Raw genomic sequence first — 20,413 nt, 5'->3', positions numbered from 1 at the left:
TTTTATGACACAAACATGGTACTGATTCCAAAACCAGGCAGGTCAAAAACAGACAAAGAAAACTATAGACCAATCTCCCTAATGAATATAGATGCAAAAATCTTAAATAGGATACTAGCAAAAAGACTCCAGCAAGTGATCAGAAGGGTCATCCATCATGATCAAGTAGGATTTATACCAGGGATGCAGGGCTGGTTCAATATTAGGAAAACCATCCACATAATTGACCACATCAACAAACAAACCAACAAGAATCACATGATTATCTCAATAGATACAGAAAAAGCCTTTGATAAAATACAACACCCATTCCTATTAAAAACACTAGAAAGCATAGGAATAGAAGGGTCGTTCCCAAAAATAATAAACAGTATATATCTAAAACCATCATCTAATATCATCTGCAATGGGGATAAACTAGATGCATTCCCAATAAGATCAGGAGTGCAACAAGGATGTCCATTATCACCTCTACTATTCGACATTGTACTAGAAACACTAGCAGTAGCAATTAGAGAAGAAAAAGAAATTGAAGGCATCAAAATAGGCAAGGAGGAGACCAAGTTATCACTCTTTGCAGATGACATGATGGTCTACTTAAAGAATCCTAGAGATTCAACCAAAAAGCTAATCGAAATAACCAACAACTTTAGCAAAGTTGCAGGATACAAAATAGACCCACATAAGTCATCAGCTTTTCTATATATCTCCAACACAGCTCAGCAGCAAAAACTAGAAAGAGAAATCCCATTCAAAATCACCTTAGACAAAATAAAATACCTAGGAATCTATCTCCTGAGACAAACACAGGAACTATATGAACACAACTACAAGACACTCTCGACACAACTAAAACTAGACTTGAACAATTGGAAAAACATTAACTGCTCATGGATAGGACGAGCTAATATAATAAAAATGACCATCCTACCCAAACTTATTTATCTATTTAGTGCCATACCCATTGAACTCCCAAAATATTTCTTTACTGATTTAGAAAAAAACATAACAAAATTCATTTGGAATAACAAAAGATCAAGGATATCCAGGGAAATAATGAAAATATGATGGGGGCCTTGCAGTCCCAGACCTTAAACTATATTACAAAGCAGCAGTCATCAAAACAATTTGGTACTGGCTAAGAAACAGAAAGGAAGATCAGTGGAACAGACTGGGGGAAAACGACCTCAGCAAGACAGTATACGATAAACCCAAAGATCCCAGCTTTTGGGACAAAAATCCACTATTTGATAAAAACTGCTGGGAAAATTGGAAGACAGTGTGGGAGAGACTAGGAATAGATCAACACCTCACACACTACACCAAGATAAATTCCAAATGGGTGAATGACTTAAACATAAAGAAGGAAGCCATAAGTAAATTGGGTAAACACAGAATAGTATACATGTCAGACCTTTGGGAGGGGAAAGACTTTAAAACCAAGCAAGACATAGAAAGAATCACAAAATGTAAAATAAATAATTTTGACTACATCAAATTAAAAAGCTTTTGTACAAACAAAACCAATGTAACTAAAATCAGAAGGAAAACAACAAATTGGGAAAAAATCTTCATAGAAACCTCTGACAAAGGTTTAATCACTCAAATTTATAAAGAGCTAAATCAATTGTACAAAAAATCAAGCCATTCTCCAATTGATAAATGGGCAAGGGACATGGATAGGCAGTTCTCAGATAAAGAAATCAAAACTATTAATAAACACATGAAGAAGTGTTCTAAATCTCTTATAATCAGAGAGATGCAAATCAAAACAACTCTGAGGTATCACCTCACACCAAGCATACTGGCTAGCATGATAGCAAAGGAAAGTAATGAATGCTGGAGGGGATGTGGCAAAGTAGGGACATTAATTCATTGCTGGTGGAGTTGTGAACTGATCCAACCATTCTGGAGGGCAATTTGGAACTATGCCCAAAGGGCGACAAAAGAATATCTACCCTTTGATCCAGCCATAGCACTGTTGGGTCTGTACCCCAAAGAGATAATGGACAAAAAGACTTGTACAAAAATATTCATAGCTGCGCTCTTTGTGGTGGCCCAAAACTGGAAAACGAGGGGATGCCCATCAATTGGGGAATGGCTGAACAAACTGTGGTATATGTTGGTGATGGAATACTATTGTGCTCAAAGGAATAATAAAGTGGAGGAATTCCATGGAGACTGGAACAACCTCCAGGAAGTGATGCAGAGTGAGAGGAGCAGAACCAGGAGAACATTGTACACAGAGACTAATACACTGTGGTATAATCAAACGTAATGGACTTCTCCATTAGTAGTGGTGTAATGTCCCTGAACAATCTGCAGGGATCTAGGAGAAAAAACACTATGCATAAGCAAAGGATAAACTATGGGAATAGAAACACCGAGGAAAAGCCTGACTACAGCGGTTGAGGGGACATGACAGAGGAGAGACTCTAAACAAAACTCTAATGCAAATATTAACAACATGGAAATGGGTTCGAATCAAGAACACATGTGACACCCAGTGGAATCATGCGTCGGCTATAGGGGGTGGGGGGAGGAAAAGAAAATGATCTTTGTCTTTAATGAATAATGCTTGGAAATGATCAAATAAAATACTAAAAAAAAAGTAATAACACATGTATCACACAGTACAATTGCTTGTCCACTCCAGTGGTGGGGAAAGAAGAAAGGAAGGAGGAAAAAATGAATCATGTAACCATGGAAAAACATTCTAAATAAATAAATAAATAAATAAATAATAAAATTGAAAAAAAAAATTGCTTGCCAGTAGTTATTTGTAAAATGAGACTCACAGTTAAATGAAATCTTGTAAGTAGGAAATGATATCGCCAATGGTTTGAATTTATGGCAATATGAAACCAATGATTTAACCCTAGAGCTGACACTTATAGAAGAGTCACAATCTTTTGGACGTCTTTGCCTCTCACCCATACACTCTCTCTCTTCCTCTTCTCCCTCTCTCTCTGCCGGGAAGTGTCTGAGGTCACATTTGAACCAGGACCTCCTGTCTGTAGGATTGGCTCTCAATTTACTGAGTTACCTAGCTGCCCCCTGGAAGCATTTCTTGTTAGTAGTTTATAATATAAACCAATAAGTGGTTCATATATTAATTTTGCCCTAGCATTTCCTGGTGTCTTTAAATAGACTCTAGATATACTTTGACTTGCCCAGGGTCACACAGCTGGAGAGTGTCTGAGGCCAGATTTGAACCTAGGACCTCCTGTCTCTAGGCCTGACTCTCAATCCACTGTGCTACAATACTATGTATTGGTTCTAAGGCAGAAGAGTGGTAAGGACTAGGCAATGGGGGTTAAGTGACTTGCCCAGGGTCATACAGCTAGGAAGTGTCTGAGGCCAAATTTGAACCCAGGACCTCCCATCTCTAGGCTTGGCTCTCAATCCACTGAGTTACTCAGCTGCTCCCTCCATTTTGGTTTTCTAATGTGATACTACTATTACTACCTAGAGTTTCTTTTCACAAGCAATCTGCTTCACTAGCTCATTTTTAGGGAGTGAGGAACAAAGCTGTAGCAGAAGCAAATTGTCACAGCAACTTTACAACTCAGAAGAGATGCAGCTGAAATGGGAGTCTGGGGAAAACACTTACCGACAGACCAGTTCCCCATCCATAGCATCCTGTTCATCTGTGCTCGCAAATGAAACCCGGCCACCAATCACTGCACCAATAATATAAACCAGCCATGTTAGCCGTCCTGCAATGGAAAGAAGCAAAGAAAGAATGTTAATATCACTTTCTTTCAACGACCTGGGTCGGGTCAAGAATAGATTCCCAACTAGGTACTTTCCTCTGGTTACCTTATGACCTTGGAACACCCTCCCTCCCCCCCTTTAGGAACTTAATAGACAGCCTTGCTTAGTAAAACGAGATTTATCTTCTACATTTGTCATTTTTGTACTGGGAAATGGAAGAGACCATTTTTACACAACCAAATTTATTAAAAGGAATATAAGTTTTCTTAGGAGTTAAAAAAAAAAGAAGAAGCCTATTTCATATAGTAGAGCTTCCCCCTCATTCCCTAAATTGCCATGGCTCAAGTTCTTCCTAATTGATAAAGACCCTTCTGAAGAAAGAAGAAAAGTCCTGACTGAATGCCCAATCGCATTAAAATCCATGTAGCCAGTTTGCTAGGTCCTTGCTTGGAGCACTTACCTTCCTGGACTGCAATATCCATAGGGCTTGCACTGGCACTCTGGAGTAGCTCCTGGTATGACTGGGCTGACTGATCAAACAGCTGGACAAGGAGTGCACATGTCTTCTCATACTCACAGCGGCCAATTGTAGACAGTTGGTCCAATTGCTGTTGGACTAGGCCTGTATCATCCAGGGGGTCTTCCAGACCATCTCTGTACTCAAATACAGGGAAGATAGCCCAGATACTGTTAGTTACCTGTAACCAACTTTTCCTGAGGTTTTAATGGTTAAACCACATTTTGTCTGTTTGTACACAAAGTAGAAAAGTAGGGACAAGGCAAATAGCCTCTGCTCTGGGAATGAGTTCACTTATGGCAGTTCCCCAAACAGATTTTTATTTATATATTTGTTTTCTGCATCATCAAAATTTCTCTTAGTAGCTCTCTGGTTCCCCAACCAGGCATTCTATATATGAAATAACTTTTTTAAAGGAAAAAAAATGAAGAGGAACCCCGCTTCCAACAAAAAAACTGATCCAATACACTGAAAAAGTTGGTAAACATGTTAAATGCTCTATACTCATGGACCCTGACCCTTTCCCTTTGCAAAGGTGTGGAGTAGAGATATTACATATCTCTCATCTTTATTGTCTACACGACAATATAAAAACAATTGCTTGACTTTTTACTCTTGCCTGCCTACCTTAATTCCTGCTTCTGTAAAAATGAGGTTGGATTAGATTCTTTCAGCTCTGAGATTGTGACTAGGATTCTGCTGACCTCTGGAATATAAGACTTTTGGTCCACAGTCACAATAAACCCTCACTTACTGGTTCCGATCTTCATCTCTCAATTCTGACTTTTCAAATCTGACTACTCCATGTGGTACCAACCCCTGAAGCAAAATGCAATAGGAAGGTTCTCCTAGATGAAGAACAATTTCATTTTATAATATGTCATTCTGATAGAATCTGAAACTTTGTTGACCATAGCCATGGCTTAATCTCCTTACTCTTAGTCAAACATCGAGATTTATAGGGCCCATTTGTCAATGTACTAAGTGACATCTGCTTAGCTTTTTGATGTTTTTTAGTTAAGAGTTTGTGAGGAAATAAAGCTCTTATCTAAATCTTAAAACACTTAGACCTTTAGGGGATCAATATTCAATATCTATATTGTGCACATTATATATTTTTTAACATCTTTGACCTGCAAATGTAGGGAATTTGTACAGGATTATTATTAATGCCTTCTGTTTTCATAGATAATGCTGTAACTAGTGAAAATGTGAAAAAAAAGTAGCAGATTAATGAATAGCCTCCCTCTCAAAATCCATATCATGTCATTTTAGTTTCATTTTTTTTAAACAGAGGAAAAGTAATTTTTAGTTGTCTTAGTCATATATCTATGGCTTCAAGCACCTTCAAAAGTTTTTTTTTTTCTCCTGAATATAGTAGACCTCAGTTAACAGTGATATAAAGGTTCTGAGGAGGATAATCAGGGTGACCAAGTTCCCTTACCTTAGGATGATATGCACAGACTCCAAGCGTGATGTGATATAGGCTTTGGTGACTTCAGGGGTATAAGTTTCCAGCATGTGTGGTTCTGTGGCTTTGACATAGGGTACAGAGGCAGCCAGTCGCTGCCACAGACTCAGGAGATAGTGCACGCTATTTGGAGCAAATTCCCAGTGCTAAGGAGAATCAAAATGTGGAGGATTTATTTTTACTTTTGTTAATAATATAGATTGGCCACTTGTTACTGAAATATAACAAAGGGAATATAGGATTTTTAAAAAGGGTCCCTTTTCCCAAGCTTTGCTCTCTCTGTAGCACATTTAATAATTCTACTCATTTCAACAAAAAGGCATTGGGGGGGGGGGGGTGTTGGGGATACAAAGATAAAAAAAGAGCAGTTTTTACCCTCAAAAAAAGCTTATAACCAATATAATAGGGAATATGAGCATACTTTTAGAAAACTAAACAATGACAAAAGATATTCTATAGTTCTCTACTGCTCACTCAGGTGAAAACTGAGGGATTTGGGGCTCTTCTTCGTGTTCCCTAATGTCCCACAAATGTGATTATCTTTCACTCATCTTCAATCTCTCCCTGACCACAATACTCCCTTATTGTCCAGAAACACGCCCATATGTCCTTAGTCCTTAAAAACAAACAAACAAAGAAACAAAGAAACAAACCCTTCCACTGAGGCCCATCCCCATTAGCAATCTTCCTAAATATATCTTTCCTTTCATGGTTAAACTTCTTGAAAAGACCATATATAGTAATTCTACTTACTTTCATCTAATGCTTTTCTTAACTCTGGTTTCTCTGATCATAATTTAACTGAAATGGCTTTCTCCAAACTTATGAACATTCTTAATTGCTAAAACCAATGGCCTTTTCTCAGTCTTCATCCTTCTTGACCTCTCTGAATGAAGCCTGACAATGTTAATCACCCTTTTCTCCTTCATATTCTCTTTTAGTTTCTGTAGCATAGCTCTATCCTTGTCTTCCTCCTGGCTTTTCTTTCTCTGTCTCCTTCACTAGATCCTCATCTAGAACTTGTTTAATAACTAGGTGAGTTGGGTATCCCCCAGAGCTGTCTTAAGCCCTTTTCTCTTCTATACTATTTCACTTGCTGATCATTAGTTCCCATGGATTCAATTATTATCTCTGTTAATGCTTCTCAAATCTACTTATCAACACTTAACTGCTCTCCTGACTTCCAGTCTCACATCTCCAATTTTCCATTAGAACTTTTTGAACTGTATGTCCCACAGATATCTCAAACCCAACACTGCCAAAACTTGTTTTACTTATTGTTTTCCTTAAATCTTCCCTATTACTGTTTAGGGAACTACTATTCTCTCAGCCAATCAGTTTCCAAATTTAGGTGCTATCTCCAACTACTTAACTCTCTTAACCCAGAATATCCAGTAAGTTGTCAAGTTCTGCCATTTCTACCCTTCCCAACACCTCTTGTTTTTGTCCTTTTCTCTCCCTTGACATTACCAAGCCCTTATTACATTGTACCTGAATTGCTGAAGTAACCGCCCACCTAAGTCTCTAACACTGGCCTTCAGTTTATCCTGCATATATCTTGTTTGCCAAGAGTTGTCTGCCTATGCCACCATATTAGAATATATATCCTTGAAATGGTTGCTTTTGTCTTTCTTTGTATCTTCAGTGCTCAGCACAGTGCCTAGTACATAGTAGGTACTTAATAAATACTCACTGACTAAACTGGTTGTGGGCAAGTTCTCAATTCAATTCCTTTGGTTCTAATGTTGTTATGTCTTAGAATCCTATCCTTAGTTCCAATGATTATTTTTATGCCTTTTCTCTGTTTTTATCACTCAACACCTCCCACCCTTGATCCTTGCTGTTAAACAAACTGGTAGGATAAAAATTAAATTTACCTGAAGGCTGCTATATTATTACATGATAGATAACCCTGGAGCATAGCCAAAGCTTCATTTCTGTTAAGACCTCTATTTTTTTAGTTTCTTTGCTAGATATATATTTCATAAATATAGGGAAAAAAAGGAAAACTCTAACTAAAATATAACTGGGTCCAAGGGGTTAACTTTGTACCATAAGACTAATAATTAAATATTAAAAACCTATCCAAAATTAATTTGGGGTTGAAGGGGAAGAAGGTGAAACTATAGTTTTATTATTTTGTCAGTTTTTATAACAAGAGTGATATAGCACACTCCAGAATAAAGCACTTGGAAGATGAAAGAAAATATACCATGCAGGTCAATTTTCCTTTGCTTAGTATTCCAAGCTCTACATGTAACACTGTCCGAAGGTATAAAAATCAGACTTCAAGGAGGTATCGGTAAAAGTTTCACTTCAAAGTTATTAACAACCACAAATATTTTTCTAATTAAGAGGTCACTAATGGGTATTTTAACTAATAAATACTTAGGAAATAAATGTAAGATAAAGTTAAAAAGACTTAGTAAGTCTCTCTCCCACCCCAACTTAATTTGCTATACTAAGCATCTTAAGTGAGCTATGATGCAGTTAATTTTAGAAAAGGTTATTACTTAGCCTAAGTTTTTATTCAAAAGAAGGTTTCTTTGGTTAGTAACATACCCTTGCCTCCGTACCTCCACCTTCTTAACTAATAATTTGCAGAGATGATGTGGGAAAATAAAATTATAATATTGTGTTCTGTGTTGTGATTGTGTTCTGATAAAAATCAAGTTAATGTAGTATGATAAAAATAGGGGGGAATTGACAATGGAAATTATGAACTTAAAGAAATTAATGACTTAACACGGAAAGTTAGGAGGTTTCCCCCCATCATTACATATATCTTTTAGGAATATATTATTCAAAGTGAAGTAAAATTGGATGAATTAAGGCTCCAAAGGTGTTAGAAGCAACAAAGAACATTAATGGTTCAAATTTTTTTAACTGATAGGTAAGGCATAATAAAATAAGCATTAATAATTTAAAAGTTGATGTAGGAAGGCTCTATAAGGAAAGAAACAACTACTAAGATAACAGTTGCCACTTTCACTTTGGTCAGTCTTGACTGGAGAACACAACAGGAATAGAAATTCTGGTTTTTGTTAGTTCATGAAAAGGATTCCCTTGTTTATCTATTTAAATTCTATTTTTGGCCTTTTCCCCTCAGTCTCCTCTTCCTTCTCACTGACTGGAGGGCCAGATGGCAGAGTATCAAACCAAATTTCCCCTAGCACCTTCCTTAATATTGCAGGCAGAAAATGGGTTTTTTGGCTTACAGCAATCTACATATGCTGCTCTGCCTGGTCTTAATTCCACAAAACAAGATAACATGGATCCCCCTTTTCCTGCCTTCTTTTGTGTATTATTGTCGTCCCCCATTAGATGGTAAGTTCCTTAAATGAAGGGACTGTCTTTCTTTCTATTAATTTTATCTCTAACATTCAGCACAATGCCTAACACATAGTAGTTGTTTAATAAATGTTTAGAAGATTGGATGGTCCAGAAATACTTCATGAAATCTACTGTCTTACACAATATTTTTTTTTTTACAATTTCAATTTTTATATATTTTATTTTGCCAATTACATGTAATAACAATTTTTCCATTCTAAAATAAGTTTTGAGAAGTTATATGATCTAAATTGTCTTCTTCCCTTTACTCAGAGCTGTTAAGTAATTTGATCTGAATTATACATAGTATTTTTAGAAATCATTTTTAAAATTATGTTTTAATACCCATGTAGTAGTGCTGAATTATTTTTTACTGAGAAATAATATGGTCAAAATTTGGATATCTTCAACCTCTTGTTTCACATCATTTCCTACCCAATAAATTGAAATTACTTGTGTGTCTTTATTTTCTCTGGAAATACTACCAGGAAATGAAGCCTAAATGAAAATGAAGAAAATGAAATAGTCTAAAATAACCATCAAACTGGATCATCAGGTCCTGAAAAGCAAATTGGTTGAAACCTCCAAATCAACTGTAGTTGTGAGGGGATGTACATTAACAGAGTCTTTGAGTGGATACAGAAAAATAGGATGTTGTTTCTACAAAATCAGCTGGAAAGGAGATGACATCCTAGACAGAGAGAAAGGAAAGGAATTTAATCCAAAGCAAACCTGTAAGCTGGTCACTGTGAAGTTGGCTATTAATCGGATGACCTCAGGGTAGTTTTCCACCTTTACCAATTCTCCCAATTGGTAGTTACTTTTCAATCTTGCCAGAAGTCTGCAAAACTCATGGTAATTGTTTGGGTCTGACAAACTCTAAAGGTAGGAAAGGAGGAAAAGAAAGTTTTGAGTGTCATGTACTTCACTTGTATTATCACAGTTATGTGGTTGTTTTTTTTTTTTTTGAGGGGTAGGGGCAAGAGTGAAAGATGTTTCAAATTTCTGAGCTAAATCTTTTTTCAAAATGTCATACATATTTAGTACAAGAGAATCTTTTTTTTTTTTGAGGACTTTCATATTAATTAAAGTGATCCCTCACCTATCATGGGAGTTACATGACCTCCGTGATAGGTGGAAATGTGCAAAGTAGCTGGAGAGCAAACAGACCAATGTTACAGTCCCTGAGCCAATCAGCGCCCAGGATACTGAAACATGGCACTGTGATTGGTTGCCTTTGTGCAAGCGGTAGTGGTATATTGCATTTCCACTGTGTAAAGTATGGTATTCATCTGCAAAATTCCATGATATAGCGAAAACTCCATGATATATAAAACTGTGATACAGTGAAGCTGCAATATAGTGAGGGATGACTATATATTAACAACCACCAGGCAGTTCTTAATAGTTTTGTTTTATAGTTGAGGAAAACTGGATGCATTTAAATTAAAGTTAGGCGAACTGTTTAAAATTATAATGATTACTGACATACTTGAGACAAAGGACAATTTCTCTGGTCACAAAAAATAAATTTACATATCTATTAAGCGAAGTACTGAGTACAGTAAACACCTCAGTAAAGTTATAACAATGTTTCATTCACAAGATGATGAACAGAGTTTGGTATTTTAGGTTAAATTCTTTTAGTATATCCTTCTAGCACAAGTTCTACTTAAAGTAGATTAGCACCAGAGAAAAAGTATATTTGAAAGCAAATAAATTAATAGCAATAATAGCAGTACGGTACAGTGGAAAGGGACTACAGTCAGGAGAGGTCTGGATTTAAATGGGTTTAAATCCTGCCTGACTTCTAGGAATCTCAATCTTTTTAAGTCTTAGTTTCTTCATCTGTAAAATAAGGTTGATAAAATTTACTACAAAAGGTAAATAAAGTAACAGTGGATGAAATATGAGATATTTGTAAAGAGTTCTGCAGATCTGAAGGCACTATAAAGTCATCCATAGTATAAAATTACACATGAGATTATTATGCTAATAATCAACAATTTGGGCTAAAAGCTTTCCTTCCTTTAAAATCTAATAATTTAGTAGAATAAGTAGTTATCTATTACCTCCCCAAATTCAGAGTAAGAGGACCCAAGCACACGTATACTTGGAAACAAACATACTTGAAATGAGTCAAATATATAACCTGGTTTGTAACACTCCTGAATGCAGTCTGAACCAAATGAAAATGTTAATTGGGAAATACTTAACAAAATAACCAATATAAAAACAAAAAAAAAATGTTAATTTGTTATCTCAGCCAATAGGCAACCCATAAGGATTCTTATATATAGTTAAGTGGCCCCATTTCTAAGTTTGACATCACTGCACTAGAGAGTTTGAGATTCATTCTTTTCTAGTCCACTGCCAAATGCTGTATACCCCGATTTCTTTCACACATGTGGGCATATGCTAATGTGCATGGCTGATTCTCTATATGTATCACAAAAGTTGAGGCCTACACTCTCACCTGTGGATTTTCCAGTATTCGCTTAACACCATCAACAAGATGAGAGAGGAACTTTGCCCTTTCTGCATTATTAAAGAGGGACCTGCGGACTGAAGCAATTTGTACTAAACAGGATAGGACCTAAAAACCAAAAAAATTTAATCAGAAAAACACTGGAAAGCAATTTAACTGGTTATTTTACCAAAACACTCTCAATTTAATAAGCCTTCCTCACCTCTTATGATAGCATCTGTTTTATACCTCATTGGGCTCTCTAATTGTAAAGGACAGAAAGATCAAGGAGTGTATAACTCAGGGCATCTGGGCTGTTTTAATATGAAGCAAGAACATTAGAACCAAGTTGATCATAGCTGCTAATTAGATTCACTGTTCTCTGACCAGTTTAATAGTTCTTCTTGTTCTTGCCAACATGAATATTTAATGCTTTAAAACTTCAAGCAATTAATAGCTTAATTGCTTTACGTTTCTGCTTAATGGCCTGTTTTTCTTTTTAGCAAACCTTTTTGTACTTCATCAGCCTTAGCAAAGCTGGACTGTAAAGAAATGTCCATAAAAAAGCATATCATTTATCTACCTGCACTAAGTTAACGTTTCTGCTATGGGTATAGATTTTCTGTGACCCAGAAAGGCATTAAGTTATCTAGAAAAGCATTCCATTGTAGAAACAATGAAAAATAGTAGTTATTTCATTATACAACTCTCTTTTTTTGCTATTTGGTGTCCCTGTGTGGACAAATAGAACTTTAGAACATAAAGGATTCTTTAGATTAAGGATTATTCTAAAAAGACAACATGCCATTTATGCTTCTATATAGTATCTTGGGTAGGAATCCAAATCTGGCCTCACCTTTAATTTATTATTTCTGTAAAGTGTGCCTGAAATAATTATTCTAATTTTTAATAGTTCAACATTTTAAGATGAAGTATTTCCTTCATGGCAATCTGAAGTATAGTCTAAACTCATGTAATGGCACTTGAAAAAATCTGATCATTTTCACTGTCTGGTTGACAGACTTAAAATACTAATTCAGACTTAGCTGAACTAAAATAAGGTTATTCAAACCTTTTTATCCCTGTTACATCTGTATCATTTTGAAGCAAATGCCTTGCAAAGATTTTTTTTTAAAATAAGGCCCATTCATCAACGCTGAAGATACCATTACTTTTAGGGGACTGTGGTACTGACTCACCAGAGGTGAAAATGAAGGAGGGATGGAATGATACAGGTCAAAAAACAGCTGCAGGGTAGAAGAATCTAAGAATGCTGAAACAAAGAGAAAAAAAAAAGCATTTTAATGGGTGTGACTGCATCATTATTTGCTGGAATACTTTTGGCAACATATCCAAGTGAATATACCCCCTGTACTTACTGGGGATATAAAAAGAGGTAGAGGTCAGAAATGTTTACTCCTACAGAAAGTGTTTTCTTTATCACTACAAAGCTAAATTTGATCTCGTCTCTCAATTCCCTTAACAAATAGTCATGCTTCTGATACTATAGGAACAAAGCAGCATTATGGAATCTATTAAAATGATGCTAAAGAGAAAGAATTTGCCTATATTCAGAAATACAAATAGAGAAGGATTTTAAGACAGACATACAAAATCATGAATGAGAAACCCAAGTCCCTAAGGTGATTAATGTGGAAGGTTAGTTAAAAATCTGTACAAGTCATTCTTTAAAGAAATCTTAAAAGAGGGAGACATGCAAAGTTTTCCTTTTCCTGAGCTATTTCTAACTTTTTTCTGCTATAATTCTTTATTATTTGTGAGAAGCTACAATTCTTACCCCCACCCCATAAATTTTAATAAGGATTTCCAAAGAAGATGGTACTTGGGTGGTTTTGTTAGTACTGTGTTTCAGAAACAGATCCATTTCAGGTGATGAGATTGTTTTCCAGTTCTCTGATTGTTACCTGATCTCCAACTAGTGGGAATTTGTACTGTGCACAGGTCATCTGAGGACTCATCTGTTGATGTGCCGATAAAATCAAAGTTTAGGCAGTTATGGGTGAGTTTGAGCAGTTGCATGAGCAAACCATGTTGACTTTCATCATTCAAATTCAGATTTTTTCCTGAAGCCTGTAAAGATCAGGAGATTTTAAATACACAAAGAAAACAAGAACTATCTCCACAGAATAGAGAAAACAGCAGTTGAGATTGAAAGATCATTCCAATTTTAACAGATTAAAGTTATTTCCCCACAAAGAATGTATCTTCATGTGGATAAGTGATCATCTAATTTTACACAAATACCTGGGCAAAGTACGCTTTTATGGATTGGATAGCCACTACTTGCTAATACTACTGGTTAAAGTAAGGGGAGAAAAGGAAGAGAAAGATGAATTCAGGCAATACAAATGATGTCAATGCTAGTAAATAATGGCCCAGCAGCCAAAAGCTGTGGTTCCTTATCTATCATTTGAGTTGCCAGATGTTGCCACAAGGGGAAGGGGGTGGGGAGAATTTTCCATGTTTGGTAAATCATTTCTTTCTTATAAGCATGGGCATCCTTAATCAATGCTTGCAGAAAATAGAGTGTTAGGCAACATTAAATCAAGTTAGAACACAGATTTGCTTTTTAAAAGACCGCCAAACTCCTAAAATTGTAAGCTAGCTCTTTGTGCCATAGACAATGAACAAGAGGAATTCTGAATCACAGTGTGATACCAAGTGAATTCATTTGTAGACCAAAGGCCAGTTAAGTCCTGACAGGTCTCATATTGGGGATGGAGTTGTAAATATGTCTCAAACTTTTTTCCCCTCAGTTTATATGCACATCTTTTTCTGTTAAGGAAAACCAAAAACAATTCTACCAACATCAATGTGAGAAAGTTTTGAGTTCTAGATACATAGCTAGTGATACAAGGTAACTAGAGCTGATGAGGGTGACAAGTGTCCATACAGCATAGTCAATGCTTCAGCTAATTACAGCTGATGTTATCAGAGAAGCATATGTGTTTGACACCTTTCCCCCCAGGTATAAAGGATGCTTCTCTTTGACAAAAAAAAAAAAAACAACTAAATAATAAAGTGGGATAAAAGACTTTGGGGAAAGTTGTATGACCTGAGTATGCTTTGGGAATATGGAAGCTGTGGAAATAACTTATGAAAAAGGACAAGAGAAAGAATCCTGATTTGTTTCTAAAAAACTGGGGCATCTTAGGAAATAAGAACAAATGACAAAATTAAACAGAAAACCAGAGGCTATGCTATATCCTTAGCCATGTCATGCAAGTCCCCAAATTCCATTTAGCTTTTGACAAGGGATAAAAAGTACACAAATGCAATCAAGAGATGTACACAAGCAACGTTTCTCTTTAGTTCAATTACATGAATTGATTTCCTTATGTGGTATTAGATCCCCATTCGCTTAGTAAATTTGAGTGGATGTTAAAATATCCTAAAACTTCTTTCTTACAGATCTGCCCGTTATGTACTGTATTTCACTTAGTGGGAGATATCAAACTGGCCTAGTTTCTGTGTATTAACACAGTACACAACTTACTGTTCCCAGAGTACAAGGAAGCTAAGTACTATAAAAACATTGTGCTTACTCTTCCTAGATGTAGGTTTTATTGAGTTTTTAAAATACTTTAAGTGGTAGTACCCATTTGTAATCCCTGCTACTGGAAGAGAGGATGAGCTCTTGGCTGTATTAGAGGGTGCTGATACTAGTCCTGGGGAAGAGAGAGCCATTAGGTTGCCTAAGGAAAGATGAACTACTTCAGGTTGGAAAGAAAGTCAGTTAAATTTCCATTCTAATTAGTAGTAGGATTAGGCAAATGGGGCTACATTTCCAGTCCAGGCAAAATACAAAGACCTAGTCTCAAAAAAAAAAAGGATAAAGTTCTAAACTTTGGTCATATACAAAATCTACTTAAGAGACTAAGATGGTCAGGGAGCTATTAATGCTCTGGAGCTTGAAGGTATAGACTTGTAATAATTATCAATGTGGCAAGGTACTCTAACAAGCCTCTAAGATTGGTACCATGTATTTAGAGTTGGAAGAAACTTCAGGTCATCTAACCCAAATCCCTTCATTTTACACACGGGGAAACTAATGTCCAAGAAAGAATAAGTGATTTGCCTATGGTCAAAGGTCATGAGTGATAAAAGTGGAATTTGAACCCAGGTCCTCTGACTCCAAATCCAATAGTCTTCATACTGTACCAGCCTGCCTTTCAAGGAGGTAAATGATGAAGATTGACTAAAGAAGGTGCTTAAATTTCTTCCCAAAAGAATGCTAGCTCTTTGAGAGCAGGCAATATTTTTCATTTTGTCTTTATATCTCTGGTACTTAACATGATTCCTTATACATAGTAGATAGTTGATGTTTGCTGCACTGATTTACTCCTAAATAGAAAGAACTATTAGCATACCTCAAATTATTTATGTTTTTCCTAAATATATAAGGGAGGACCCAACTTTCAGTCTCACCTGTTTTAATAAGTTGCACGAGAGAGTGAAGATATCAAATAATGATGAATCTCGGAAAGATGAGGCTATTTTTCTATGTTTGGTCAGAGGATGGGTGGTGTCTGCCTGTTCAAAAAAGTGAATGAACCCAATGCAAATTTAGAATTCATTATCAAAAAACAAAGTAAAAACTTTAAATATTAAAAAAAATATCAATTCCCTCCTACATAAATCCATGTGAGTTTGAAAACAGTACTTTGAATTAGTCTATATTTTAAAAACTTTAGATTTTATGAAGAAAAACAATTAAGAAGAGCTGATTTGAAGAAATGACACAGAAGAAACATTTTCTTTTAACTTAAGATAATATTACTAAATTAACAGTTAATAATTCCCATTAGGTATAGCTGAATAACAAAAGTAGACATTGTGGCTACATTTATATTTCAATGGATCAACTCCCAAGTGCTAAATTTATTATTTAACTTGAATATATATTAATTCAAGTCCCAGTCCATTTTGATATTTTCCTCATCTGAACACTTCCAACACTAATTGCTATAGTAGACTAAGTTTTATTTATGTACACACAATACTTTAATAACTCAAGAATTTGTGATTAAGTCACAGTGTAAGAACTCCTCCTGCCCCTAGACTTTGCCTGAAATCTTTCTAAAGATTAACAGATAGTCCTGGAGTTACTGAAACCAACAATTTTATCAGTCTTGGCCAACCCAGTGACAATATTTTCTGACTTAGGTAGGCTGGTCCTTAGATAGGAGAAATAAAATCTGTCATCATGTCCTACTTAAAACCTAATTTGACAGAAGGACACTAGGATCCATCCCTTCTATATCATAATGAGGCATTTTTTCCTTTAGTGGTCTATATCACATACTATCACTTTATTAAAATACTGTTATGTTTCTCTCATTGATTTCCCCAATTAACTTTAGTTTAGGCCAGAACTATTCCTTCTGCTTCTTTTGAATATGCAAGAGCACTAAGAGACAATTATGTACTTATGTCCATCTTCAGTAACCCATTGCTTTCCTAGAAATTTGATATGATATCTCAGAGTACTCACACTAGCTATGTCCCAAAGAAGCCTGTTTTCTTTTGGCCCCACTAAGTGGGTCACATAGCAATTATTTTTAGGAAAAGAAGAACAAGCCATGACACTCCTAAAAATTTACTCTAAGTGGGGGAGTTGCTGTAGAATAGAAATTCCACTGAACTGTACTATCTGAAATTTGGCAATTAATTACAACACAATAGAAAATAATAACTTGAAAATGTATATAGATAACAGCAAAGCTCTTTACATATCTCACTTGATGTTGAAAACACTCTCCAAATCTTCCTCTAGTACCTTACTTCTGGGTCTATCCATGTTTCAATATGTTTTGGACAATATATTGCTGGATTACACAAAATATATAATTTACTATTTCTAAATTGAGGTGTAATTCCATTATGCATCATATGTTTAAATATGAAGCATGAGTTGCATGTGACTTCATGATCTGTGATGGTAAGATAAAATTTGTGGAAATACTTTAATGGAATGAATGTACCTTACAGATTCATACAACTTAAAAGTCTAAATGGGACTCAGAGATTTCACCATTATACAGAGTTCAAGCTACTTAACCCCAAGGTCACACTGCCAACTCTGGAGCTAACATGTTAAAATTAAAGTGGAGAACCCAAGAAAATTTGTATGCTAGCTCATATAACTCATGCTCACCTTCTACTAATCATAATAGGAACTGCATGCAACAAAACATGATACAAACTTTAGTAGACAGCAAAATGAAAAACTTAAATCACTAACTTAAGTTAGATTTTTCTCAGAGCCAGGGTTAATAAAAATGTCTGCAAAAATATAAGCAATAGCATGATTAATATAATTAATTTGTTGACAATCTAAATGAGGGATACAACTAATATTAATTAACAATGGTCTATTCATCTAACTAGAAAGATTAGAATTCATTTTCCATTGGCAAATTCTGGCTAGGTCCCAAGGTAAGAAAAACATTTCCTTGGAACAAATTTGTGACATCAGTTAACATAGTCATTTTTCCCTACTGTTTTTACAATTATTTGGTTCATAAGATTATGTTATGTATTCTTAAAATGTTGGGGGCAATAACTTTAATAATGAGTAATGAGTATAGGAATAGAGGAAGCACCCAAAGGATGCCAACAAGGATTTGGTGACTCATATTGTCAGACTGAATTGCTTTCATTGGTAAGATGCTGCTAACACAGAACAGCCTGCTTTAGCATCATGGCTCTTATCTTTAACAATGAACATTAATATCAACAAGGAAAGCAGAAAAGCAGAGTCTAGTATTTGGAAAAAGAAAGGGGAATGTGGCAATGGGAGAAAGTAAGGTTGTGCATGTAGAGAAAAAGCCAACCATTCAATTCTGTTCCAGAAAGGACATTAATCACTTACCGCAAAAGCACACAACTGCCAAAAAAGATCATCCCATACAAAGCAGAAAACACCAATACTAAAGAAAAAAATAGAACACTTACTTCAACGAGGAAGGCTGTAGCACTTACTTGATTAATTTCATTGGTTAGCTGAGACAGAATCGTCACTCCGATGATGCAGTGTTCAACACTATCCTGGTGGGAAATAGAAGGCAACAAAGGTTAACTTTGTGTTTATTGTTGTTACTTTGTATTTGGAACAGAGGGTCTGCATGGGAACTTCAGGTGCTAGAGCTACTACAAGAAATGATCTAGATAGGTGATTAGTAATGTTTCTGAGAAAGCTACTGATGATACCTTAGACAGATTTTATTTGTAGAGAATGAGGGAGAAGTACCAAAGTATCAAAAAACAATCTCACCTGTAAAAACCTTGTGACATCTGTGATTACATTTCTGAAGACATATTCATCCTTCTGACAGTCAAACCAACCCAGCTTTGTAATTCGAGCATATAACTGAATAAGTGCTTGGGTCACAAAAGTAGCCAGCTTTGGCCGAGTGGCAAGGTAGTTGAGCACATAGTTCCCTACAAGGCAAAAACAATAAGTGTGATTGTAGACTCTGGTAAATAGCAATCACTTTAGAATTACTAGATGGTCACAGAATTATGAACATGAATTTGTTAATTCTAAAATTTCATGATTCCTGTTATTTTATTTTTAAAATAGTAACTAGACATCAGAAGAGTGGTTCTCCAGATTTTATGAAATCTTATGCATATACAGTTTTATACTATAAGCAGGGAAACTTAAGAGTAGGCATTCCTAAGCAGTTAAAGAAAATGTCCTTGAAGAAAGTGCAAAATCTTTACCCATATACTCCTTATTTATTAATGCCTATAAAGACAAAATTAAATGAGAAAATCTCAGATAAAGAGGAAGCATTTACAAAATTCATTTCACAAATAAACATCTCTATTTGTTCTTACCATTTATAAAGGTCTTCATAATCTAATGTGAAGGAATTTTCAGAACATTACCAAGCAAAGATGTGAATTTACCTACTGCTCAGAGTAGTACTAATAAAATAAATTTCTTTGCTTTTTCACAGAAAATTCTGTACTTGGGGGCAGCTGGGTAGCTCAGTGGATTGAATAGCCGGGCCTAGAGATGGGAGGTTCAAATCTGGCCTCAGATACTTCCCAGCTGTGTGACCCTGGGCAAGTCACTTAACCCCCATTGCCTAGCCCTTACCACTCTTCTGCCTTGGAACCAATACACAGTATTGATTCCAAGACAGAAGGTAAGGGTTAAAAAAAAAAATTCTGTACTTACGAATGTCTATCCGTTGTTCCAACGGCAAAGGGTTGTTTGTACGTGATACAAGCTTTGTAAGGCATGTAGCTGCCAGTAACTGGGAGTACGATGACTGTGAAAGCAAATCAAGAAAATCTGAGTTTCAAAATGAAGAGTTCACCTGGTAAATCAGGAGAAGACTTTTTATTTATCATATTTATTTATTGTTCAATTCTGCCTTAAAAGAAGTAATGAATTTTGATACATTTTAATCTTAGAAAATTCATATAGCATATAATTCTAAGGATAAACAGATATGCTAAGGACAAGCACATATAGCTTCAATCTGGAAATATAAGTAAATTCAAACAATGGTGCAAACACCTAAAACTACAAATGCTCCACCATAATAAGGAACCCAAAGCAGATATCTGCTAAAAATAATGGCATGGCAGATTATATCACCAAGCAAGGTTATTATAAAGGAAAGGACAAATTAGAGAGTATAAAGAGCTATCTGAACTGGTGGGAGCGGTAGATGCCACTCAAACTACTTAAAGCTAAGAATGTCTGAGGATTTTTATCACAAAATATTCTTAATAGGTATATTGTAAGAATAAAAAAAAATGAGAAATTCTGATGTGTATATATATACCTTCCCAAAATGATACTTTCCCAACAACAGTTAATGATCAATTATGGTTCTTGGAATTGTATATGTTAACCAATGGCGTT

The 20,413-nt window shown here is 35.5% G+C and overlaps 1 protein-coding gene across 5 annotated transcripts in view; it reads right to left on the bottom strand.

Moving 5' to 3' along the window:
* The window catches only part of XPO7 (exportin 7), a 105,232-nt gene that overhangs the window by 22,153 nt on the left and 62,666 nt on the right, over nucleotides 1-20,413 (bottom strand). For 2 of the 5 annotated variants that reach the window (XM_056813658.1, XM_056813659.1), the window contains exons 3-13: nucleotides 19,718-19,811; nucleotides 18,803-18,969; nucleotides 18,511-18,576; nucleotides 15,955-16,059; nucleotides 13,431-13,596; nucleotides 12,705-12,778; nucleotides 11,515-11,634; nucleotides 9,771-9,917; nucleotides 5,679-5,851; nucleotides 4,178-4,371; nucleotides 3,614-3,719 (exon numbers count right to left, since the gene is read on the bottom strand). In XM_056813658.1, the coding sequence (XP_056669636.1) occupies nucleotides 3,614-3,719; nucleotides 4,178-4,371; nucleotides 5,679-5,851; nucleotides 9,771-9,917; nucleotides 11,515-11,634; nucleotides 12,705-12,778; nucleotides 13,431-13,596; nucleotides 15,955-16,059; nucleotides 18,511-18,576; nucleotides 18,803-18,969; nucleotides 19,718-19,811 (1,412 nt within the window). Of the gene's footprint in view, nucleotides 1-3,613; nucleotides 3,720-4,177; nucleotides 4,372-5,678; nucleotides 5,852-9,770; nucleotides 9,918-11,514; nucleotides 11,635-12,704; nucleotides 12,779-13,430; nucleotides 13,597-15,954; nucleotides 16,060-18,483; nucleotides 18,577-18,802; nucleotides 18,970-19,717; nucleotides 19,812-20,413 lie in introns of all 5 variants that reach the window. The other 3 variants (XM_056813655.1, XM_056813657.1, XM_056813660.1) reach the window with 2 other exon arrangements.

The sequence above is a fragment of the Monodelphis domestica genome, chromosome 1, assembly GCF_027887165.1.
Source record: "Monodelphis domestica isolate mMonDom1 chromosome 1, mMonDom1.pri, whole genome shotgun sequence".
NCBI classification, from domain to species: domain Eukaryota; kingdom Metazoa; phylum Chordata; class Mammalia; order Didelphimorphia; family Didelphidae; genus Monodelphis; species Monodelphis domestica.
The sequence above is the reverse complement of the archived record's forward strand: the minus strand, read 5'-3'. Positions and strand labels throughout refer to the sequence as shown.